Source organism: Neoarius graeffei, chromosome 8 (assembly GCF_027579695.1).
Source record: "Neoarius graeffei isolate fNeoGra1 chromosome 8, fNeoGra1.pri, whole genome shotgun sequence".
Lineage (NCBI taxonomy): Eukaryota > Metazoa > Chordata > Actinopteri > Siluriformes > Ariidae > Neoarius > Neoarius graeffei.
The window spans coordinates 12,960,270-12,980,005 of record NC_083576.1 but is presented as its reverse complement, the minus strand read 5'-3'; the positions used below and the strand labels follow the sequence as shown (position 1 = coordinate 12,980,005).

General features: G+C 40.6%; 1 protein-coding gene across 3 annotated transcripts in view; it reads right to left on the bottom strand.

The window, feature by feature from the left end:
* Positions 1 to 19,736, bottom strand: part of ldb2a (LIM domain binding 2a) — a 194,553-nt gene that overhangs the window by 93,085 nt on the left and 81,732 nt on the right. For all 3 annotated transcript variants that reach the window (XM_060927293.1, XM_060927295.1, XM_060927294.1), the window contains exon 3: positions 1,706 to 1,878. In XM_060927293.1, coding sequence (XP_060783276.1) covers positions 1,706 to 1,878 — 173 coding nt within the window. The remainder of the gene's footprint in view (positions 1 to 1,705; positions 1,879 to 19,736) is intronic.

Here is a 19,736-nt window from a genome sequence, read left to right as displayed (position 1 = left end):
CAATTAATTCATTAAAAATCCTACAATGTGATTTCCTGGATTCTTTCCCCCCATTCTGTCTCTCATAGTTGAAGTGTACCTATGATGAAAATTACAGGCCTCTCTCATCTTTTTAAGTGGGAGAACTTGCACAATTGGTGGCTGACTAAATACTTTTTTGCCCCACTGTATGTTCATGAGTCCAAATCGGTGTGTACACATGGCCATGGCGTAATTTGGTTGGACATAATTTGGTCTCAGTAAAACGATGGTGGTCAAAATCCATTGAATTAAAATGCCATCATTCAGATGTCTGGTTTGGACAGGACATTAAACAGTTATTCTACCGAATCGAGTCGTAGATGAGCTATAAGCCGTGTACGCCGAGAGCGAGTGGAATAACTGTTTTATTCTATCCACGTTCACTGGATTTTGAGAAACAGAGCATTTTTATTTTTTGCAAATTCGATCGATGAAAACTTTCTACAAACTGTCTGACAAAATAATTTCCGCTTAGAATGTAAACAAACTGGCGAAAGGACAGGAGCAATTTGTGAAAAATGCGATAATAATAATTATAATAATTCTTGAGAAATTAAGAGAAAGACACATTTTTACCATGAAATACTTTTATTCCATATTTTGTTGCTTTTTTATTTTTTGGGTTTTTGTTTTCGAGTAGAGTTTTTATTTTGTCCTCGGTTGGTTGAGCAACAACGCGCTCCGCCATTTTTGTTTTTCTTCTTCTTTAGGTTTTTTTTTGGCAGTTGGCAAACCAACTTAAAGGTGCATTACTGCCACCAAGTGGGCTGGAGTGTGGAACAGGAGATATTGGGAAAAACAAACAAACAAACAAACAAACAAAAAACCTATATTCTTTTAGCTATTTCTGTTTCTTTTAAATACTTGATAACAAAGTGATATATCTTGCTTGATACTCTCCACCATTTTGTTTTTCTCTACTCACAGTATATGAGCTGGTAGCCTAGTAGTAGAGTAGCCAATCAGAGCGCGCGATTGCTCATATCCAATGGATGTGGATAGAATAATTCCTGATATGGTCCGTCTGTGGTTAAAAAAATTCACACCTAATTAGTAATTTGATTAAAACCAAAGATTTGCTTTCGCATGTCGGTTTACGGTACGTGTTCACTTGGAGGTTTGCCGTCCTGCTTGGTATCCGTCAGTGAATGGCTCTGTAGGATCTGCGTGGACAAATCTGGCTGTGTGGCAGGAAACGTTTTGTGAAGTTCAACGGCCATGTTCATCAGGAGACTGGAAGACTTTAGACCATCGATCATAACAACATGGATGTAAATGTTATATCAGAGCAGCAGCAGGGACAAAATATGCAAGTGGACACACCGCGTCAGTTCTGACCATGTTAGCCAATCAGAGTGGGCCAGTGCCACCCCAAAGACCCACTCCCCCATCCCATGGTGAAAACCTGCCACCAGTTCTCTCTCCTTCATACATCACTACTGATCAGTTGCTGTAGAAGTGAGCAGACGTTTCCATTTCAGAAAGTAAACTTTCCGAACTTTGCTTCCTGCTCAACTCCAAAGTCCTTTTCCCACCTTTAAAAGCCTCAAACTTTTTTTTTTTAACCCTTTAACTGTATGTTTTGGTCCGGCTGGATTTTATTAGGATTGTAATTCAACGCTGAGCATTTTTATGTACACACACTCTCTCTCTCTCTCTCTCTCTCTCTCTCTCTCCCCGTTACCTTGGTAAACATGGGCTTGCCGTGTTGCGTGACCATGGTGCACTGGTCGCAGTCCACAGTGATGCAGGAGTTGTGGAACGACTCTTTGGAGTGTTTGAGGATGTAGTAGAGATCTGTCACTCCTCCCTCAAACACCGTGCTGAAGTAGCGAGGGATCAGGGTCCGGCCGATTGCTGACAAACACACACAGTGTACACATCAAGATTGGAACACAACCTTCACGGCTTTATATATTCGTAAAATATATATTTTTTTTAAAATATACCATGATCCAGATCACATATCAGAGAAATGTCTTCAAATATCATGATGTGATATTTTTTGTCACATCTCCCACCAATACTTCAAACTTATAGGGTAATGGGGTGGGGTCAGCGGGTGTAGCTTTTCTTTACCACTTCATTTTGTTCTGCTACAAATATTTTTGTGGGTTATTCATCTTTTGGACAAAGCAACATTCCTCGATAATTCCTCAGCCAGACTGTTCGGCGCAGCGGCTACAGGAAAATAATAAATAAATAAATAAAAAGGCTGATGCGCTTCATAACAGCCTGCTGAGACTCTGGCACAGATCATGAGACTCTCACAACCAGAGATCATTATAACAGGGAGTGAGTGTGTGTGTGTGTGTGTGTGTGTGTGTGTGTGTGTGTGTGTGTGTGTGTGTGTGCGCGCGCGTCTGTGTTGTCTAAGGCCAGAACCATTCAGTATGACAGTGGAAGAGAGAGACAGCAGGAGAGAGATAGAGAGCTGACTTTAATGTTGGTCAGTTTGTGTTTTTCCTGCAGGAGAAGCCGCTCAGACGGCAGTGAGGATCTAATACCTGATTAACTGAGCTTTTCATTCACTGCTGGACTCGACACGTCCACACCATTCTGTGTTCTACACCACACCGCGCTTCCTTTACACTCCAATCACTTCCTCTTCCAATCTGTTCTCTTCTAAATTACGTTCAATTCTATTCCCTTCTATCACATTCCAGTCCAGTCCAATCTAATCACTGCCTGTTCTATTCTATTATATTCGATTCTACTCTATTCTATTAACTTTCTATTCTCTTACATTCCAGTCCATTCCAATCACTGCCTGTTCTATTCTATTCATTCTATTCTAATAACTTTCTATTCTATTCCATTCCAATCACTGTCTATTCTATTCTATTCTATTCTATTCTATTCACTTTCCATTATATTATATTACATTCCAGTCCATTCCAATCACTGCCTGTTCTATTCTATTCATTCTATTCTAATAACTTTCTATTCTATTCCATTCCAATCACTGCCTATTCTATTCTATTCTGTTCTATTCTATTCACTTTCCATTCTATTATATTACATTCCAGTCCATTCCAATCACTGCCTGTTCTATTCTATTCATTCTATTCTAATAACTTTCTATTCTATTCCAATCACTGCCTATTCTATTCTATTCTATTCTATTCTATTCTATTCACTTTCTGTTCTATTATATTACATTCCAGTCCATTCCAATCACTGCCTGTTCTATTCTATTCATTCTATTCTAATTACTTTCATTCATTCCATTCCAATCTCTATTCTATTAACTGTCTATTCTATTATATTACATTCCAGTCCATTCCAATCACTGCCTGTTCTATTCTATTCATTCTATTCTAATAACTTTCTATTCCATTCCAATCACTGCCTATTCTATTCTATTCACTTTCTATTCTATTATATTACATTCCAGTCCATTCCAATCACTGCCTGTTCTATTCTATTCATTCTATTCTAATAACTTTCTATTCCAGTCCAATCACTGCCTATTCTATTAACTTTATATTCTATTATATTACATTCCAGTCCATTCCAATCACTGTCTGTTCTATTCTAATCATTCTATTCTCATAACTTTCTATTCTATTCCATTCCATTCCATTCCAATCACTGCCTACTCTAGTTTAATAACTTTCTATTCTATTACATTCTAATAATTGCCAATTCTATTCTATTCTAATAACTTTCTATTCTATTACAGTCTAATCACTGCCTATTCTATTCTAATAACTTTCTATTCTAGTCCATTCCAATCACCACCTATTCTATTCTATTCTATTCTATTCCAGTCCATTTCAATCACTGCCTGTTCTATTCTATTCATTCTATTCACTGCCTATTCTATTCTATTAACTTTCTATTCTATTACATTCCATTCTAATAATTGCCTATTCTGTTCTATTAACATTCAATTTTAGTTTACATTTTTCTAATCACTGCCTATTCTATTCTACTCTATTCTCATAACCTCCTCTTCTATTACATTGTGTTACATACTCTTAACATTCAATTCAATTCTTTTCTAATAACTTTCTATACTATGCTATTCCATTCTAATAACTGTCTATTTTGTTTGATTAAAATTCTATTCTATATTTTTCTATTCGCTGCCTATTCTATTACAGTCCATCCTGTTCTAATAGCTGCCTATTCTATTCTATTAACATTCTATTCTAAATTTTCTAATCACTGCCTGTTCTATTCTATTTTATATTCTATTCATTCACATTCATTTCCAATCCATTCCAATCACTGCCCATTCTAGCCTATCCTATGCTATCCAAGGTATTCTTTTCAGTTTTATTCCTTTATATGCTATTCTGTTGCAGGCCATCCTATTCTGTTCTGTTTTATTTTATGCTGCCCTACTCTATTCCATTCCATTGGATATTCCATATCCACTCTATTCTATCACCTCCTTATTCTATTCTATTCCATCCTGTCATATCCTCCTCCATGACCTTCTATCCTATTCCGTCTATCCTATTTTGTTCTTTTTCACCTTTACAGAGTAGCAGTGAATACAGCACAGCACCACCCTGCTACATGTTCTGTGTTGCTTGTGCTGGAAATGTTCAGAACTGTGATTGACCCTGGTGTAAAAATAATCCATGATGCGGCTGCCAGAAAAAGTTCAGTGTTCCAGTATTATCAGAATGCTCATATTTGCGCGTTGAAGGAAAAGGAAGAATTCGGTTTTAATGTTTGTGATTTCATGTCCTACTTTTCGCTGCCTAAAAATGGACGAAAAGATTCATTTCAGCAAAATATTTATTTTTATTTTCAGTGCTGTTCCAAACTTTTGGTATGACATATCACCAGGACACACAGTGACATTTGGACGAATTTGTCAGTCGCTGTTTCCTCACAAAACAAACAAACAAACAAACAAACAAACAAACAAACAAACAAACAAACAAACAAACAAAACCCCTCATATCAACTCATATGATAATCACAGCCAATAAGAATTGCTCTCGGTGATTGTACGGTGTAAATTTTTCACATCCAGATGTCTTTGAGGAATGATAAAATTGAAGACGCATTGCCTGAACACTCCTTACAGCTTTGTTTTGTCTGTTGAGTGAGCAGGACTCATTACTGTGAGTGTTGCAAACACATTTCCATGCAGCCAGAATGTGCATCTATATGAACAACTGTTTTAGTGGAAACCATCCTGGAACCAATAATAAAAAAAAAACCCTCTACACGCATGCTCACACAAGCAACTTCGCACCGTTTCGAGCTGCTGTGCTGCGTCAACTTATCATTTTAATTTTGATGCCGAACGGACTGGCAGTCTGATCCAGCTCTGCGTCTGAGTTCAAGCAGAAATAATCCATCTCGCAGTCAAACTCCCCTCTGAGAGAAATTACGAGTGTGCCGTCAGCCCTGAGGGAGCACACAGAGGGGGAAGAGAATGAGAGAAAAGGGGGGAGAGATGGAGACAGAAAGAGAGAGAGAGAGAGAGAGAGAGAGAGAGAGAGAGAGAGAGAGAGAGAGAAAACTTCATTTAGAGAGTCTCCCTCAAGACAGGCGCTGCTGCTTAGAGCCACGCAGTCGAACGGAGAAAATCAAACGGCTGCAAACGGCCTGTTCCTTAAATTGGCTAAAGTGCGGCATGACTAAATGAAGGCACAAATACTTTCGAAAAGGCGAGAGGGTGAAAAACAGACGAAGGGAGGGAGAGAGGAGGAGGAGGAGGAGGAGGAGGCAGAGCGCATAAGTGAAGGTCTCCCCAGTGGTTAGGACACGACAGGAGCTGACTGCTAATGAGGGGGGGGGGTATGAGCGAAAATAAATATGAAATGGTTATGAACAAGAAAATGGCGTGGCGAGATGGAGATGAAAAAGGACAGAGAGAGAGAGAGAGAGAGAGAGAGAGAAAGGGTGATGAAAAGGAACCCCTGACTGCTTGTTTGCGTTCTCCAGCGCTGTGGCATGGCGACCTTTTTCTTAACCACACAGACTAGTGAGGATGAACGCACGTGTCAGTGGTGGCCGTCACAGCACTGACATCTTTCTGAAATAATAACCATGATTAAAGCGGCAACCTGTGGACAGCTCATGTGTTTTAAGGAATCTGGACCCAAAAAAAAAAAAAAAACGTCCAACTGAAAAGCCTATAATCAACCAGGACACAACATCCACTAAACTAAAATAAACTCAAATAAACACACAGTTTACTGAGTGGAAAACACACTTCCTTTCGGTAAGCAACTGACAATTACAGCTTTGTATAATTACAGTGAAAGTACATGCAAATGAACCTCAATGGCAACAAGTAAAATGGTCACTTTATGACATTACTGCAGCACATTCACACCAGACACACCGATATTTTTTTTGTTATATAATTTTACATGATTTTTTTTACATTCTCTACATTCAACCAAATACATGTTTAGGCCTGCATTTGGGAAAGCACAAAAAAAAAAAAATCAACATTAAATACTCAAAATGGAGTCTATCTGATCAACTTCTGAAAATATGTACAAACATAAATACTGCCCCTAATCAACCTAATTTCATTTTATTTGTGACAACAGAAAGTATCTGAATCACTAATTCACCTAACTCACTAACACAAATCACTATTACCTGAATCACTAATGCACCTGAAAGTCTAACTACTGAATCAGTAGCACCTGAATCGCTAACAAACCCGACTCACTAACGTACTTGAATTACTAATACCCAAATCACTAACAGACATGAGTCACTAACAGTTGAATCATTAACACCTGAATCACTAACACATCTAAATCATGAACATCTGAACCACCAGCACACCTGAATCACTAACCTCTCTGAATCACTAATATCTGATTCACTAACACACCTGAATCACGAACAAAACTGAATCACTAACACACCTGAATCACTAACACCTGAATGACTAATAGCTGAGTCAGTAACACACCTGAATCACTAACACAACTGAATCACTAAAAACTGAATACCTAACACACCTGAATCACTAACACACCTGAATCACTAACACCTGCATCCCTAACACACCTGAATCGCAAACAGCTGAATCACTAACACATCTGAATCATGAACACACCTGAATCACTAACACACCTGAATCACGAACAGCTAAATCACTAACACGTCTGAATCATGAACACATCTGAATCACTAACACACCTGAACCACGAACACACCTGAATCACGAACACACCTGAATCACTAGCACAACTGAATCACTAACACAACTGAATCACAAACACACCTGAACCACGAACACACCTGAATCACTAGCACAACTGAATCACTAACACAACTGAATCACAAACACACCTGAACCACGAACACACCTGAATCCCTAACACAACTGAATCACTAACACACCTGAATCACAAACACACCTGAATCCCTAACACACCTGAATCCCTAACACACCTGAATCCCTAACACACCTGCATCCCTAACACACCTGCATCCCTAACACACCTCAATCACTAGCACAACTGAATCCCTAACACAACTGAATCACTAACACACCTGAATCACAAACACACCTGAATCACTAACACACCTGAATCGCTAACACACCTGAATCACGAAAACACCTGCATCCCTAACACACCTGAATCACGAACACACCTGAATCACTAACACACCTGAATCACGAACACACCTGAATCACTAACACACCTGCATCCCTAACACACCTGAATCCCTAACACATCTGAATCACTAACACAACTGAATCACAAACACACCTGAACCACGAACACACCTGAATCACTAGCACAACTGAATCACTAGCACAACTGAATCACAAACACACCTGAACCACGAACACACCTGAATCCCTAACACAACTGAATCACTAACACACCTGAATCACAAACACACCTGAATCACTAACACACCTGAATCACTAACACACCTGAATCACGAACACACCTGAATCACAAACACACCTGAATAACAAACACACCTGAATCACGAACACACCTGAATCACGAAAACACCTGCATCCCTAACACACCTGAATCACGAACACACCTGAATCACGAACACACCTGAATCACTAACACACCTGAATCACTAACACACCTGAATCACTAACACACCTGCATCCCTAACACACCTGAATCCCTAACACACCTGAATCCCTAACACACCTGAATCCCTAACACATCTGAATCACTAACACAACTGAATCACAAACACACCTGAACCACGAACACACCTGAATCACTAGCACAACTGAATCACTAACACAACTGAATCACAAACACACCTGAACCACGAACACACCTGAATCACTAACACACCTGAATCACGAACACACCTGAATAACAAACACACCTGAATCACGAACACACCTGAATCACGAAAACACCTGCATCCCTAACACACCTGAATCACGAACACACCTGAATCACGAACACACCTGAATCACTAACACACCTGAATCACTAACACACCTGCATCCCTAACACACCTGAATCACTAACACACCTGAATCACTAACACACCTGCATCCCTAACACACCTGAATCCCTAACACACCTGCATCCCTAACACATCTGAATCACTAACACACCTGAATCACAAACACACCTGCATCCCTACCACACCTGCATCTCTAACACACCTGCATCCCTAACACACCTGAATCACAAACACACCTGCATCCCTAACACATCTGCATCACTAACACACCTGAATCACAAACACACCTGCATCCCTAACACACCTGCATCCCTAACACACCTGCATCCCTAACACACCTGAATCACAAACACACCTGCATCCCTAACACACCTGCATCCCTCACACACCTGCATCCCTAACACACCTGAATCACAAACACACCTGCATTCCTAACACACCTGCATCCCTCACACACCTGAATCACTAACACACCTGAATCCCAAACACACCTGCATCCCTAACACACCTGCATCCCTAACACACCTGAATCCCTGACACACCTGCATTCCTAACACACCTGAATCACTAACACACCTGCATCCCTGACACACCTGAATCACGAATACACCTCAATCACGAACACACCTGCATCCCTAACACATCTGAATCCCTAACACACCTGAATCCCTAACACACCTGAATCCCTAACACACCTGAATCACTAACACACCTGCATCCCTGACGCATCTGAATCACTAACACACTTGAATCCCTAACACACCTGAATCACTAACACACCTGCATCCCTGACATATCTGAATCCCAAACACACCTGAATCACGAACACACCTGAATCCCTAACACACCTGAATCACAAACACACCTGAATCACTAACACACCTGAATCACTAACACCTGAGTCCCTGAAACACCTGAATAGAGATCTATAACAAAGGATAAAAATAACTCAACAGAAGTGAAAACGCTGCTACAGTTTCTCCGTCTGCTCTCCACACAGGGATCTGTCAATCCTCAGCACTTCTGAATGAAGATTTTAATCCACTAACTCCTGCCATGATCAGACAACACCACAATCATGTCAGAGAGCCTCTTATTCAGTGTGTACGTCTCTCTCTCTCTCTCTCTCTCTCTCTCTCGTGTATGAGGGTTTGTGCATTGATTGGCCCATCACACAGCGCCGCACTCCAGAGATGGCATTATGCACCCGCTTGTTTCGGCTAACATGCTGCACAACATATGCTTCTCAAGTAATGTGTACCCAAACACGCAATTTACAAATAATTAACGTGGTGTTAATTAGGCACATTAATTCACACAGCGCGTGGGCCTCAGGAAGGATGCCAACACTCACAGCCAAAAAGAAGCGCGCGCGTGAGAGAGAGAGAGAGAGAGAGAGAGAGAGAGAGAGAGGATATCAGAGTGGCTGGGACAGAGGAAAAAAGGGGAAAAGAGACAGAAGGACAGATAAATAGAAGAGAGAAACAATCGGAGAGACGGACAGATAGACAAGAGAAAATTTAGGAGGTGAAAGATAGAACATGAGAGAGAAAGAGAGAGAGAAAATCTGAGAGATAGAGAGAGAGAGAGAGGATATCAGAATGACTGGGACAAAGTAAAAAAAGGGGAAAAGAGAAAGACAGATAGATGGAAGACAGAGAGACAGACAGACAGATAAGAGAATTTAGGAGGTGAAAGATAGAACATGAGAGAGAACGACAGATAAAATCTGAGAGAGAGAGAGAGAATATCAGAATGGCTGCGACAGAGGAAAAAAGGGGGAAGAGACACAAAGACAGATAGATGGAAGAGAGAGAGACAATCAGAGACAGACAGATAGACAAGAGAGAATTTAGGAGGTGAAAGATAGAACATGAGAGAGAAAGACAGCCAGATAAAAAAATCTGAGAGAGACAGAGACAGAAACCGAGAAAGGCAGGCAGAAATAGTGAGAATGAGAGTGAGACAGATAAGGAGAGAAAAACCGAGCGAATGAGAGGAGGAGACAAAAAAGAGAGAGGAAAAACGGTCAGAGATAGAGAATGAGATGGGAAGAGAAAGACAGAAAACGAGACAAGGAGGGATGAGACAGAATGTGAGTGAGATAAAACAGAGTGAGATAACGAGAGGGGGAGAGACATGCAGGAATAGAGAGAGAGTGACAGAGAAAGAGAGAAAGACAGGCAGGGAGAATGAGAGGAGTGACACAGAAATAGAGGAAGAAAGTTGAAAGACAGACGCAAAAAGAGAGAATGCTGAAGAGAAACAGACAGACAGAAAGAGAGGTGGAATGAGACAGACCGAAACAGAAAGAACAGTGATCATCAGAGACGAAAGACAAAACTAATGGTACTGAGAGGACAAATAAACACCGAAGCAACACACACACACACACACACACACACACACACACACACACACACACACACACACACACACGGATGAGAGGAGGAGGAGGAGGAGGAAGGGGGGAGCGGGGAGGGCAGTGTAAGCTGGAGGAAGCTGGCTGCACTTTGGTGTGATTATGCAGCCGATGCAGTGTTCTGCAGTGCAATGCATGCTGGGAAGACAGAGCAGACTGGAGCATGGTGTGAAATGGAGGCACTCCTGCACCCAGACTCCTGTTTACCTCATAAACCCGACGTTATTTATCACGGTGATGAAAGAACCATGAAATACCTCCCATCATGAGGGAAAAAAAAAACGTGTAATATAGCCACGTCTTTATTTGTTTCAACACGTTAAAGCTGTAAACACGGACATTTCTGCATGTTTTGCTTTATTATATTTCCTGTCTGACATGTTTGTGATGTGAGATTTACCCACACACACACTGAGTGAACATTAGAAGTGATTAAAGTGACTAAACGTCTATGGAATCAATTTTGTGCCAAAATGTTCATACAATACTTTTGAAATATCGAACGAAAACGACAAATCAAAATACAAAAAAAGAACAAAAAGTCAATTTTTTTAGACTGGCAAACAAATTATTCGTGAAATCGTGCAAAATATCAGTCTATTACTCTTCAGAAACCTTTTATTTTTGTTCCGCGTCTTTCTCAGTTTTGCTTGACGTAATTTATTTTGGTTGCGATTCCAGCTTTCTCGTTTGCGCTCCCCGACTTTTTGCTTGCAGTTTTGGCACAAACTTGACGTGTGGGTGGGCTGTCCAGGAATGCATTCCCATTGGGTAACTTGTGTTTGACTGACAGCTACGCTCAGCCATTCCCTACTTGGATGTTGGCGGACTGTTTGACGAGTGACCGATCCATTGACGGTAAACAAGGATCGAGTGGACTTCAGTCATTATTACATTTTCATGTAATAACGTGAAAACACCTTATCAAGAAATAACATGAAAGTATGGTTTAACGTCATAGGCTAGGCTACTTCCATTAAAAGCAGATGTCCTAGCCTAGCCTACTGTATAACTTTGGTCGAGCAAAAACACTGAGCAAAAACATGGCTGACTCCTGAATGACTCAGTTTTGTATAAATAGGGGACTACATAGGCGGCAAAATGTAGTGTTTTTCCTGCCATGGAAGTGCACTTGTATACCGAGGAGGAAGGGAAAACTGAGCAGAGGCGCCATTTTGAATCCTCATTCACAGCTGTAATGCAAATTGCTTCCTTCTCAGTATACAAGTGCACTTCCATGGCAGGAAAAACACTACATTTTGCCGCCTATGTAGTTCCCTATTTATACAAAACTGAGTCATTCAGGAGTCAGCCATGTTTTTGCTCAGTGTTTTTGCTCGACCAAAGTTATACAGTAGGCGAGGCTAGGACGTCTGCTTTTAATGGAAGTAGCCTAGCCTATGACGTTAAACCATACTTTCATGTTATTTCTTGATAAGGTGTTTTCACATTATTACATGAAAATATCATGAAATAACGTGATAATTTATCATGAAATAACGTGATAATTTCATGTTATAACATGATAATTTCGTATCGTGAAATTACGTGATAATTTCATGTTATAACATGATAATTTCGTATCATGAAATAACGTGATGATTTCGTATCATGAAATAACATGATAATTTCGTATGAAATAACGTGATAATTTCATATCAGGAAATAACGTGATAATTTATCATGAAATAACGTGATAATTTCGTATCATGAAATAACGTGATAATTTATCATGAAATAACGTGATAATTTATCATGAAATAACGTGATAATTTCATATCATGAAATAACGTGATAATTTATCATGAAATAACGTGATGATTTCGTATCATGAAATAACATGATAATTTCGTATGAAATAACGTGACAATTTCATATCATGAAATAACGTGATAATTTATCATGAAATAACGTGATAATTTCGTATCATGAAATAACGTGATAATTTCATATCATGAAATAACGTGATAATTTATCATGAAATAACGTGATAATTTCATATCATGAAATAACGTGATAATTTATCATGAAATAACGTGATAATTTCGTATCATGAAATTATGTGATAATTTCGTATGAAATTGCGTGATAATATGTTATTACATGATAAATATATTGTAAAAACGTGATAAGCTATTGTTATAACAATAACGTTTTCACGTAATTACTTGATACTAAGCCAATTTTTTTGAGTGTGGCAGCAATACGCTTCCGTAGTGTAATAAAGTATTAAAAAAAAAAGTGACACCGGTTTACTGCTAGGAAGTGGGTGGAGCTTATAGATTAGAAAACTTCCCTAATTTGCATATTCATATAATCTGGCTTTCTTAATGACAGTGAAACTGGAGGCACTTTCTTTCGTGGAATCACCACAGAATATGTCGATTCAACCTATAAAGCATTTTGTAGTCTTGAAAATAAGTTTCTTTTCTACTTTAAAGTCGTTTTATTTTTCTCCCATATACACATTCGTTCAGTTTCTGCTTTGAGCAAAGCGCACACGATCACAGATGAGAAAAGAAAGAGAGAAAAACAAAGAAAAGCTCGCGCCCTGCGCGTCCTCATCAGTAATTAACTCTCGTGGGACTGACACACACTCATACACTCATAGCTACAAAAGCAGATCTGTGTGACGAGACGCTGCTTGTCCTCCAGCAGGACTGTGGTCAGAAGTAAACACTGAATTTTAAACAGACACTGATGATTATCTATCAGTTCAAACAGGGAACAATGCTTCTCTCAGCAGAGCCGAGATCCACAATCCTGCGCGTTCTCATCTTCTCACGTGGGATATCGTCAAAGTAAAAATCTGACAGAAACATAAAAAAATATTTGAGTGTTTAAATACGTAGCGATTTTTTACTCCTGACCAAAATGTTATTCAAATGTTTCATGAGTATTGTGCATTTTTGTGATTTATTGTAGAGCCTACAACCATGACACTAATGACTTCAACTGACTCACAGCCCAGCGATGAGCTTAAAATTCAGTCGGCAAATTTCTTGAATTTCTTTTAAAGCGGCAGTTTGTGATGTTTACAGCCTTGTAAAGCCTTTAGATAAAAACACAATCTAAACGTTGAGAAGTCTTGCCTTTGACCTCAAATGACCACATGAGTTACCTTTTAGTAACTCATGAGGTCATGTGAAAAGAGGCAGCATATCCGAGCAGCTTTGAAAGCTGAAGGGTGGAGCTAATTTCAGGGCCAGAAAACATGTAAATAGAAGCCTGAAACTAAGAGGCTGTCCACACGGCAACGGATTCAGGTGAATCTAATAAAACTGTTTATCGTTTCGGCCTGGCGTCCACACGGCACCGGTGTTTTGGGTGCCCCAAAACGATATTTTTTGAGAACGGGTTCCAGATTGGAAAAATCTGGCAACGGCGCCATTGCGAAGTCGTCTGGATGAGTAGAACGGATTTGTTTACGATGACGTCACAACCACATGCCTAGAACAAGCAGCACTCTCGCTGTTTTGTATGAACCACTGCATTGCATTCACTTTTGTATACAGCTTTTCTTTTAAATAAACAAGTAACTGAACCATTTCTTGAATTTCTTTTTTTTATTGGATAAGACTGCTTTTCAAAATGTTCACACACAATATAAAAAGTTATATAAATTATATAAAAATGCTTTTCAGAATGTTCACACACAATAAGAAAATTAAGTTATATAAAACTATGCACACTAATAAAACTAATTTGTACACACAGAAGGCACGATTTCCTCGCGTAGTCGCAGCCGTCTTATTCTTGTTGTTGTGTGTTTGTTCCTGTGAGTGCTTCACGCCGGGTAGAAGAAGGGGTTTATGCGCATGCGTCCTACTTCTTCTATTGTTCTGGTGTCTCCGATGGGATTGTCTTACAGCGCACGTAGAGGTGTGGCATGTGTATTGCATCGTTTTCAGCAAGCGTTGCGTTGCCATATGTACCTGATATTTTACTGATCCGTTGCCCATGTGGACGCAATATTTTTTTTAATAAAATCTCGTTGCCGTTGTCGTGTGGATGTAGCCTAAGAAGGCGAGGCATGTTGCATTGTAGTGATCTAAACTCTAAGGCATCTTTTGGAACTGTATGAATATCGCAGATCATTAACATCATTTATAATGTTAAATATTTACTATTTAAATATTACAAATGAGCCAGTAATCGGTTCTACGATATTTTATGATATAATGGTGGAATTTGGTTGGATTAAGTTTCACTAAGCAAACAAAAGTAAAAAAAAAGGTAGGTTTATATTAAAAATATTTGTGATGATTGTATTTCATGCTGATGTCACGGGTGTCTTAATGCTTGCTCAGTATATTGCTATGGCTACGTGTCAGTAGGGGTTTCCTCTAGGTGTTCCAGTTTCCTTCCACAGTCCAAAGACATGCAGATTAAATCAAATGGCTACTCTAAATTGCCCATAGGTGTGAACATGAGTATGAATGGCTGTCCTATCTGTGTTAGCTCCATGATAGACAGGTGACCTGTCCAGGGTGTCCCCCACCTCTCGCCCAATGTCAGCTGGGATTGGCTCCAGCTCACTCACAATAAGCGGCAACGAAACTGAAGATCGCATGCGAGTCTTTTGGAGTGGAGTATTCCTTAAAGATATATTTGAACTTTCGTTATTCGTGAATGCTGCTTCATGAAATGCTTTTTCTTGCCAGGGAGGAAAGAGTTAAATATGCATCTAAACTCTCTCTTTCTGTCTCACACACACACACACACACACACACACACACAGAGCTTTTTCCATTCGTGTTGGTGGAGGCCTGGCCAACCTTGACCCGCTCGCCTCACCAATATAAACAACTTTTAGTCTCCTCCTTTAGCTTTAGCAGGGAAGCAGTGAGAAAAAAATACCCCTGATGGAACAAATGGAATGGAAGAAAAAAAAAAAGCCTCGATTTACTGAAAAACACACAGTGATGGAAATAAAATGAGCCAGACTCAATTTAGGAGGGCCGTCTTGAAATGTCAGCATTGCATCCGCAAAAACAAAACTATTTTCGATACCTTTTCATTATAACCAATCAGTGTTTCATATATATATATATATATATATATATATATATATATATATATATATATATATATATATATATATATAATTGTCCTGACCCATGTGTGTTCCGGTCTGTTGAGCTCATTGCATTGCTTATTGCATTTATTCATATTGTGCCTTTTGTGTACTACAGTACTGAGTGTAACATCATGCACTGTACCAAATACAGACATATTAAAGCTCCATGCTGCACAATTATAGCGTCTGTGTGTAACAGTCAAAGACAGTGTAATGTATGAGATATGCAAATTATTTCTGCTTAATATGGAAGTTATATGGAATATTAATCTCTGTACTAGGGGCGGCACGGTGGTGTAGTGGTTAGCGCTGTCGCCTCACACCAAGAAGGTCCTGGGTTCGAGCCCCGTGGCCGGCGAGGGCCTTTCTGTGCGGAGTTTGCATTTTCTCCCCGTGGGTTTCCTCCGGGTGATCCGGTTTCCCCCACAGTCCAAAGACATGCAGGTTAGGTTAACTGGTGACTCTAAATTGACCGTAGGTGTGAATGTGAGTGTGAATGGTTGTCTGTGTCTATGTGTCAGCCCTGTGATGACCTGGCGACTTGTCCAGGGTGTACCCTGCCTTTCGCCCGTCGTCGCCTCACAGCAAGAAGGTTCTGGATTCGAGCCCAGCGGCCGACAGGGGCCCTTCTGTGTGGAGTTTGCATGTGAAGAGTTTGGTTCCAAAACGTGATAAATTTCAAAAATTGAAACTCCCACCACCAAACCATCAGCAATTATCATATCTTACTTGTGCCATATTCAGTTTTTACCAAAACATGATATCTGCCATTGATTTACACACTGCATTACGGCCTTTCATTCCAAAACGCAACAAGCGCCATCACCAATTTTTCTCAAAGCCAGACCCATTTGGTCAATCAGAGGCCGCCACTGGCGTGAAGTCTTCTAAGATGGCTGCGTCCATGAAGTAGGAAATCGCTTTGTCACTTCTCGCATTTATTGGACAATTTCACACTGAATTATGAATAATTTCGATAAAATAATCTAAAAAAATTAAATAATGTATAAAACAAAAAGTGTGTTCTCATCTCATCTCATTATCTCTAGCCGCTTTATCCTTCTACAGGGTCGCAGGCAAGCTGGAGCCTATCCCAGCTGACTATGGGCGAAAGGCGGGGTACACCCTGGACAAGTCGCCAGGTCATCACAGGGCTGACACATAGACACAGACAACCATTCACACTCACATTCACACCTACGCTCAATTTAGAGTCACCAGTTAACCTAACCTGCATGTCTTTGGACTGTGGGGGAAACCGGAGCACCCGGAGGAAACCCACGCGGACACGGGGAGAACATGCAAACTCCACACAGAAAGGCCCTCGCCGGCCCCGGGGCTCGAACCCAGGACTTTCTTGCTGTGAGGCAACAGTGCTAACCACTACACCACCGTGCCACCCAAAGTGTGTTCTGTCATGCACTTTAAATAGAAAGGGATATGTAGCATTTTGGGGAAAAATGCCGTGGCATCGATATGTTTTTCTCGAAACAATGGAACTGGATATATAGCGTTTTGGAACCAAACTCCGCATGTTCTCCCCGTGTCTGTGCGGGTTTCTTCCGGGTGCTCCGGTTTCCCCCACAGTCCAAAGACATGCAGGTTAGGTTAATTGGTGGCTCTAAATTGACCGTAGGTGTGAATGTGAATGGTTGTTTGTCACTGATGCCCCTTTTCCACCAAAGCAGTTCCAGGGCTGGTTCAGGGCCAGTGCTTAGTTTGGAACCGGGTTTTCTGTTTCCACTGACAAAGAACTGGCTCTGGGGCCAGAAAAACCGGTTCCAGGCTAGCACCAGCTCTTTGCTGGGCCAGAGGAAAGAACCGCTTACGTCAGCTGGGGGGGGGGGTGTTAAGACCAACAACAATCGCAAGACCGTGAAAGATCGCCATTTTTAAGCGACGAGAAGCAGCAGCTGTACAAACGCGAAGTCATCCATTATTGTTGTTGTTGCTGCTTCTTCTTCTCCGTGTTGTTGTTGCTTCGATATTCGCGCCAAGGTTTATGCAAATGCAACGATGTAACTGATGTATACAGCGACGTAATGACGTGGCTCCCCTTAGCACCACAAGCTATGGAAAAGCAAACTGGTTCTCAGCTGGCTCGCAAGTTGAACAAGTTGTGAACCAGCACCAGCACTGGCCCCGAACCTGCCCTGGAACTGATTTGGTAGAAAAGTGGTATTTGTGTCAGCCCTGCGATGACCTGGCGACTTGTCCAGGGTGTACCCCCACCTCTCGCCCATAGTCAGCTGGGATAGGCTCCAACTTGCCTGCGACCCTGTAGAAGGATAAAGCGGCTAGAGATAATGAGATGAGATGAGATGAGATGAGATATTTTTCATTATATAAACAGTTATAAACTGTTAAGTTGTAATATGTTCTTCATGCTTTGGTAATATTATAATTGGATGAATGCATGTATGAATGGAGAGACAGACAGATGATTAGATAAAAGATGACAAATGGATTATGGATGGATGGATGATGCATGGTTAGATAAATGGATGAGAAAATATAGATGGGCGGCACGGTGGTGCAGTATTTACACTGTCACCTCACAGCAAGAAGGTTCTGGGTTAGAACCTTGGAGTCAATTTTTCTGTGTGCAGTTGGCATGTTCTCCTCGTGCCTCCATGGGTTTCCTCCTGACACTTCAGTTTCCTCCCACAATCCAAAGATATGCTGATTCGGTTAACTGGCTACTCTAAATTGCCCATAGGTGTGAATGTGAGCATGAATGGTTGTACGTCTCTGTGTTAGCCCTGTGATAGATTGGTGACCTGCCCAGGATGAACCACACCTCTTGCCAAAAGTCAGCTGGGATTGGCTCCAACTTCCACCATGACCGTGACGGATAAGCGATATAGATAAAGGATGGATGGGTAAAAGACAGACAATAGATGGATGGTTGGCTGGATGGAAGAATAGAATGAATTAATGACTGGATGAATGGACAACAATAGATGGTGGATGGATGTTAGATGAACAATGACAGAATGTAAAAAGATAGACAAATGGATGGATTGATGGATGGGAAATGATACAGTCAAACATGGATGAATGGACTATGGATGCTTCATGGATGAAGATTGATTGATGGACAAGGGATGGCTGGATGGATGGATGAATGAAGGGAGGGATAGATGAATGGATGGCTCGACTATGGATGCACAGTGAACAGATGATGACAGATGGACATGGCATAATGGATAGACAGATAGATGGATGATGACTGGTTGGATAAATGGAAGGAGGAACAAAGATAGAACGTAAATGGTTGGGCAGAATATGGATGAATGTTGATAGAGATCAATGGATGGATGGATGGATGGATGGATGGAGGAATAGAATGAATTAATGACTGGATGAATGGACAACGATTGATGGTGGATGGATGTTAGATGAACAATGACAGAATGTAAAAGGATATACAGATGGATGGATTGATGGATGAGGATATACAGATGGATGGATTGATGGATGTGCAATAATAAAGTCGAACATAAATGGATGAATGGACGATGGATGCTTGATGGATGAATGCTGATTGATGGACAAGGGATGGCTAGATGGATGAATGAAGGGAGGGCTAGATGACTGGATGGATAGACTATGAATGCACAGTGGACAGATGATGACAGATGGACAGGGTATGATAGATAGATAGATAGATAGATAGATAGATAGATAGATAGATGATGACTGGATGGATAAACTGACAGGCAGCAGATGGATGGATGAATGGATGGATGAGCAATAATAGAACGCAAATGGATGGGCAGGCGATGAAGGCATGATGATGGATGAAAGTTGATA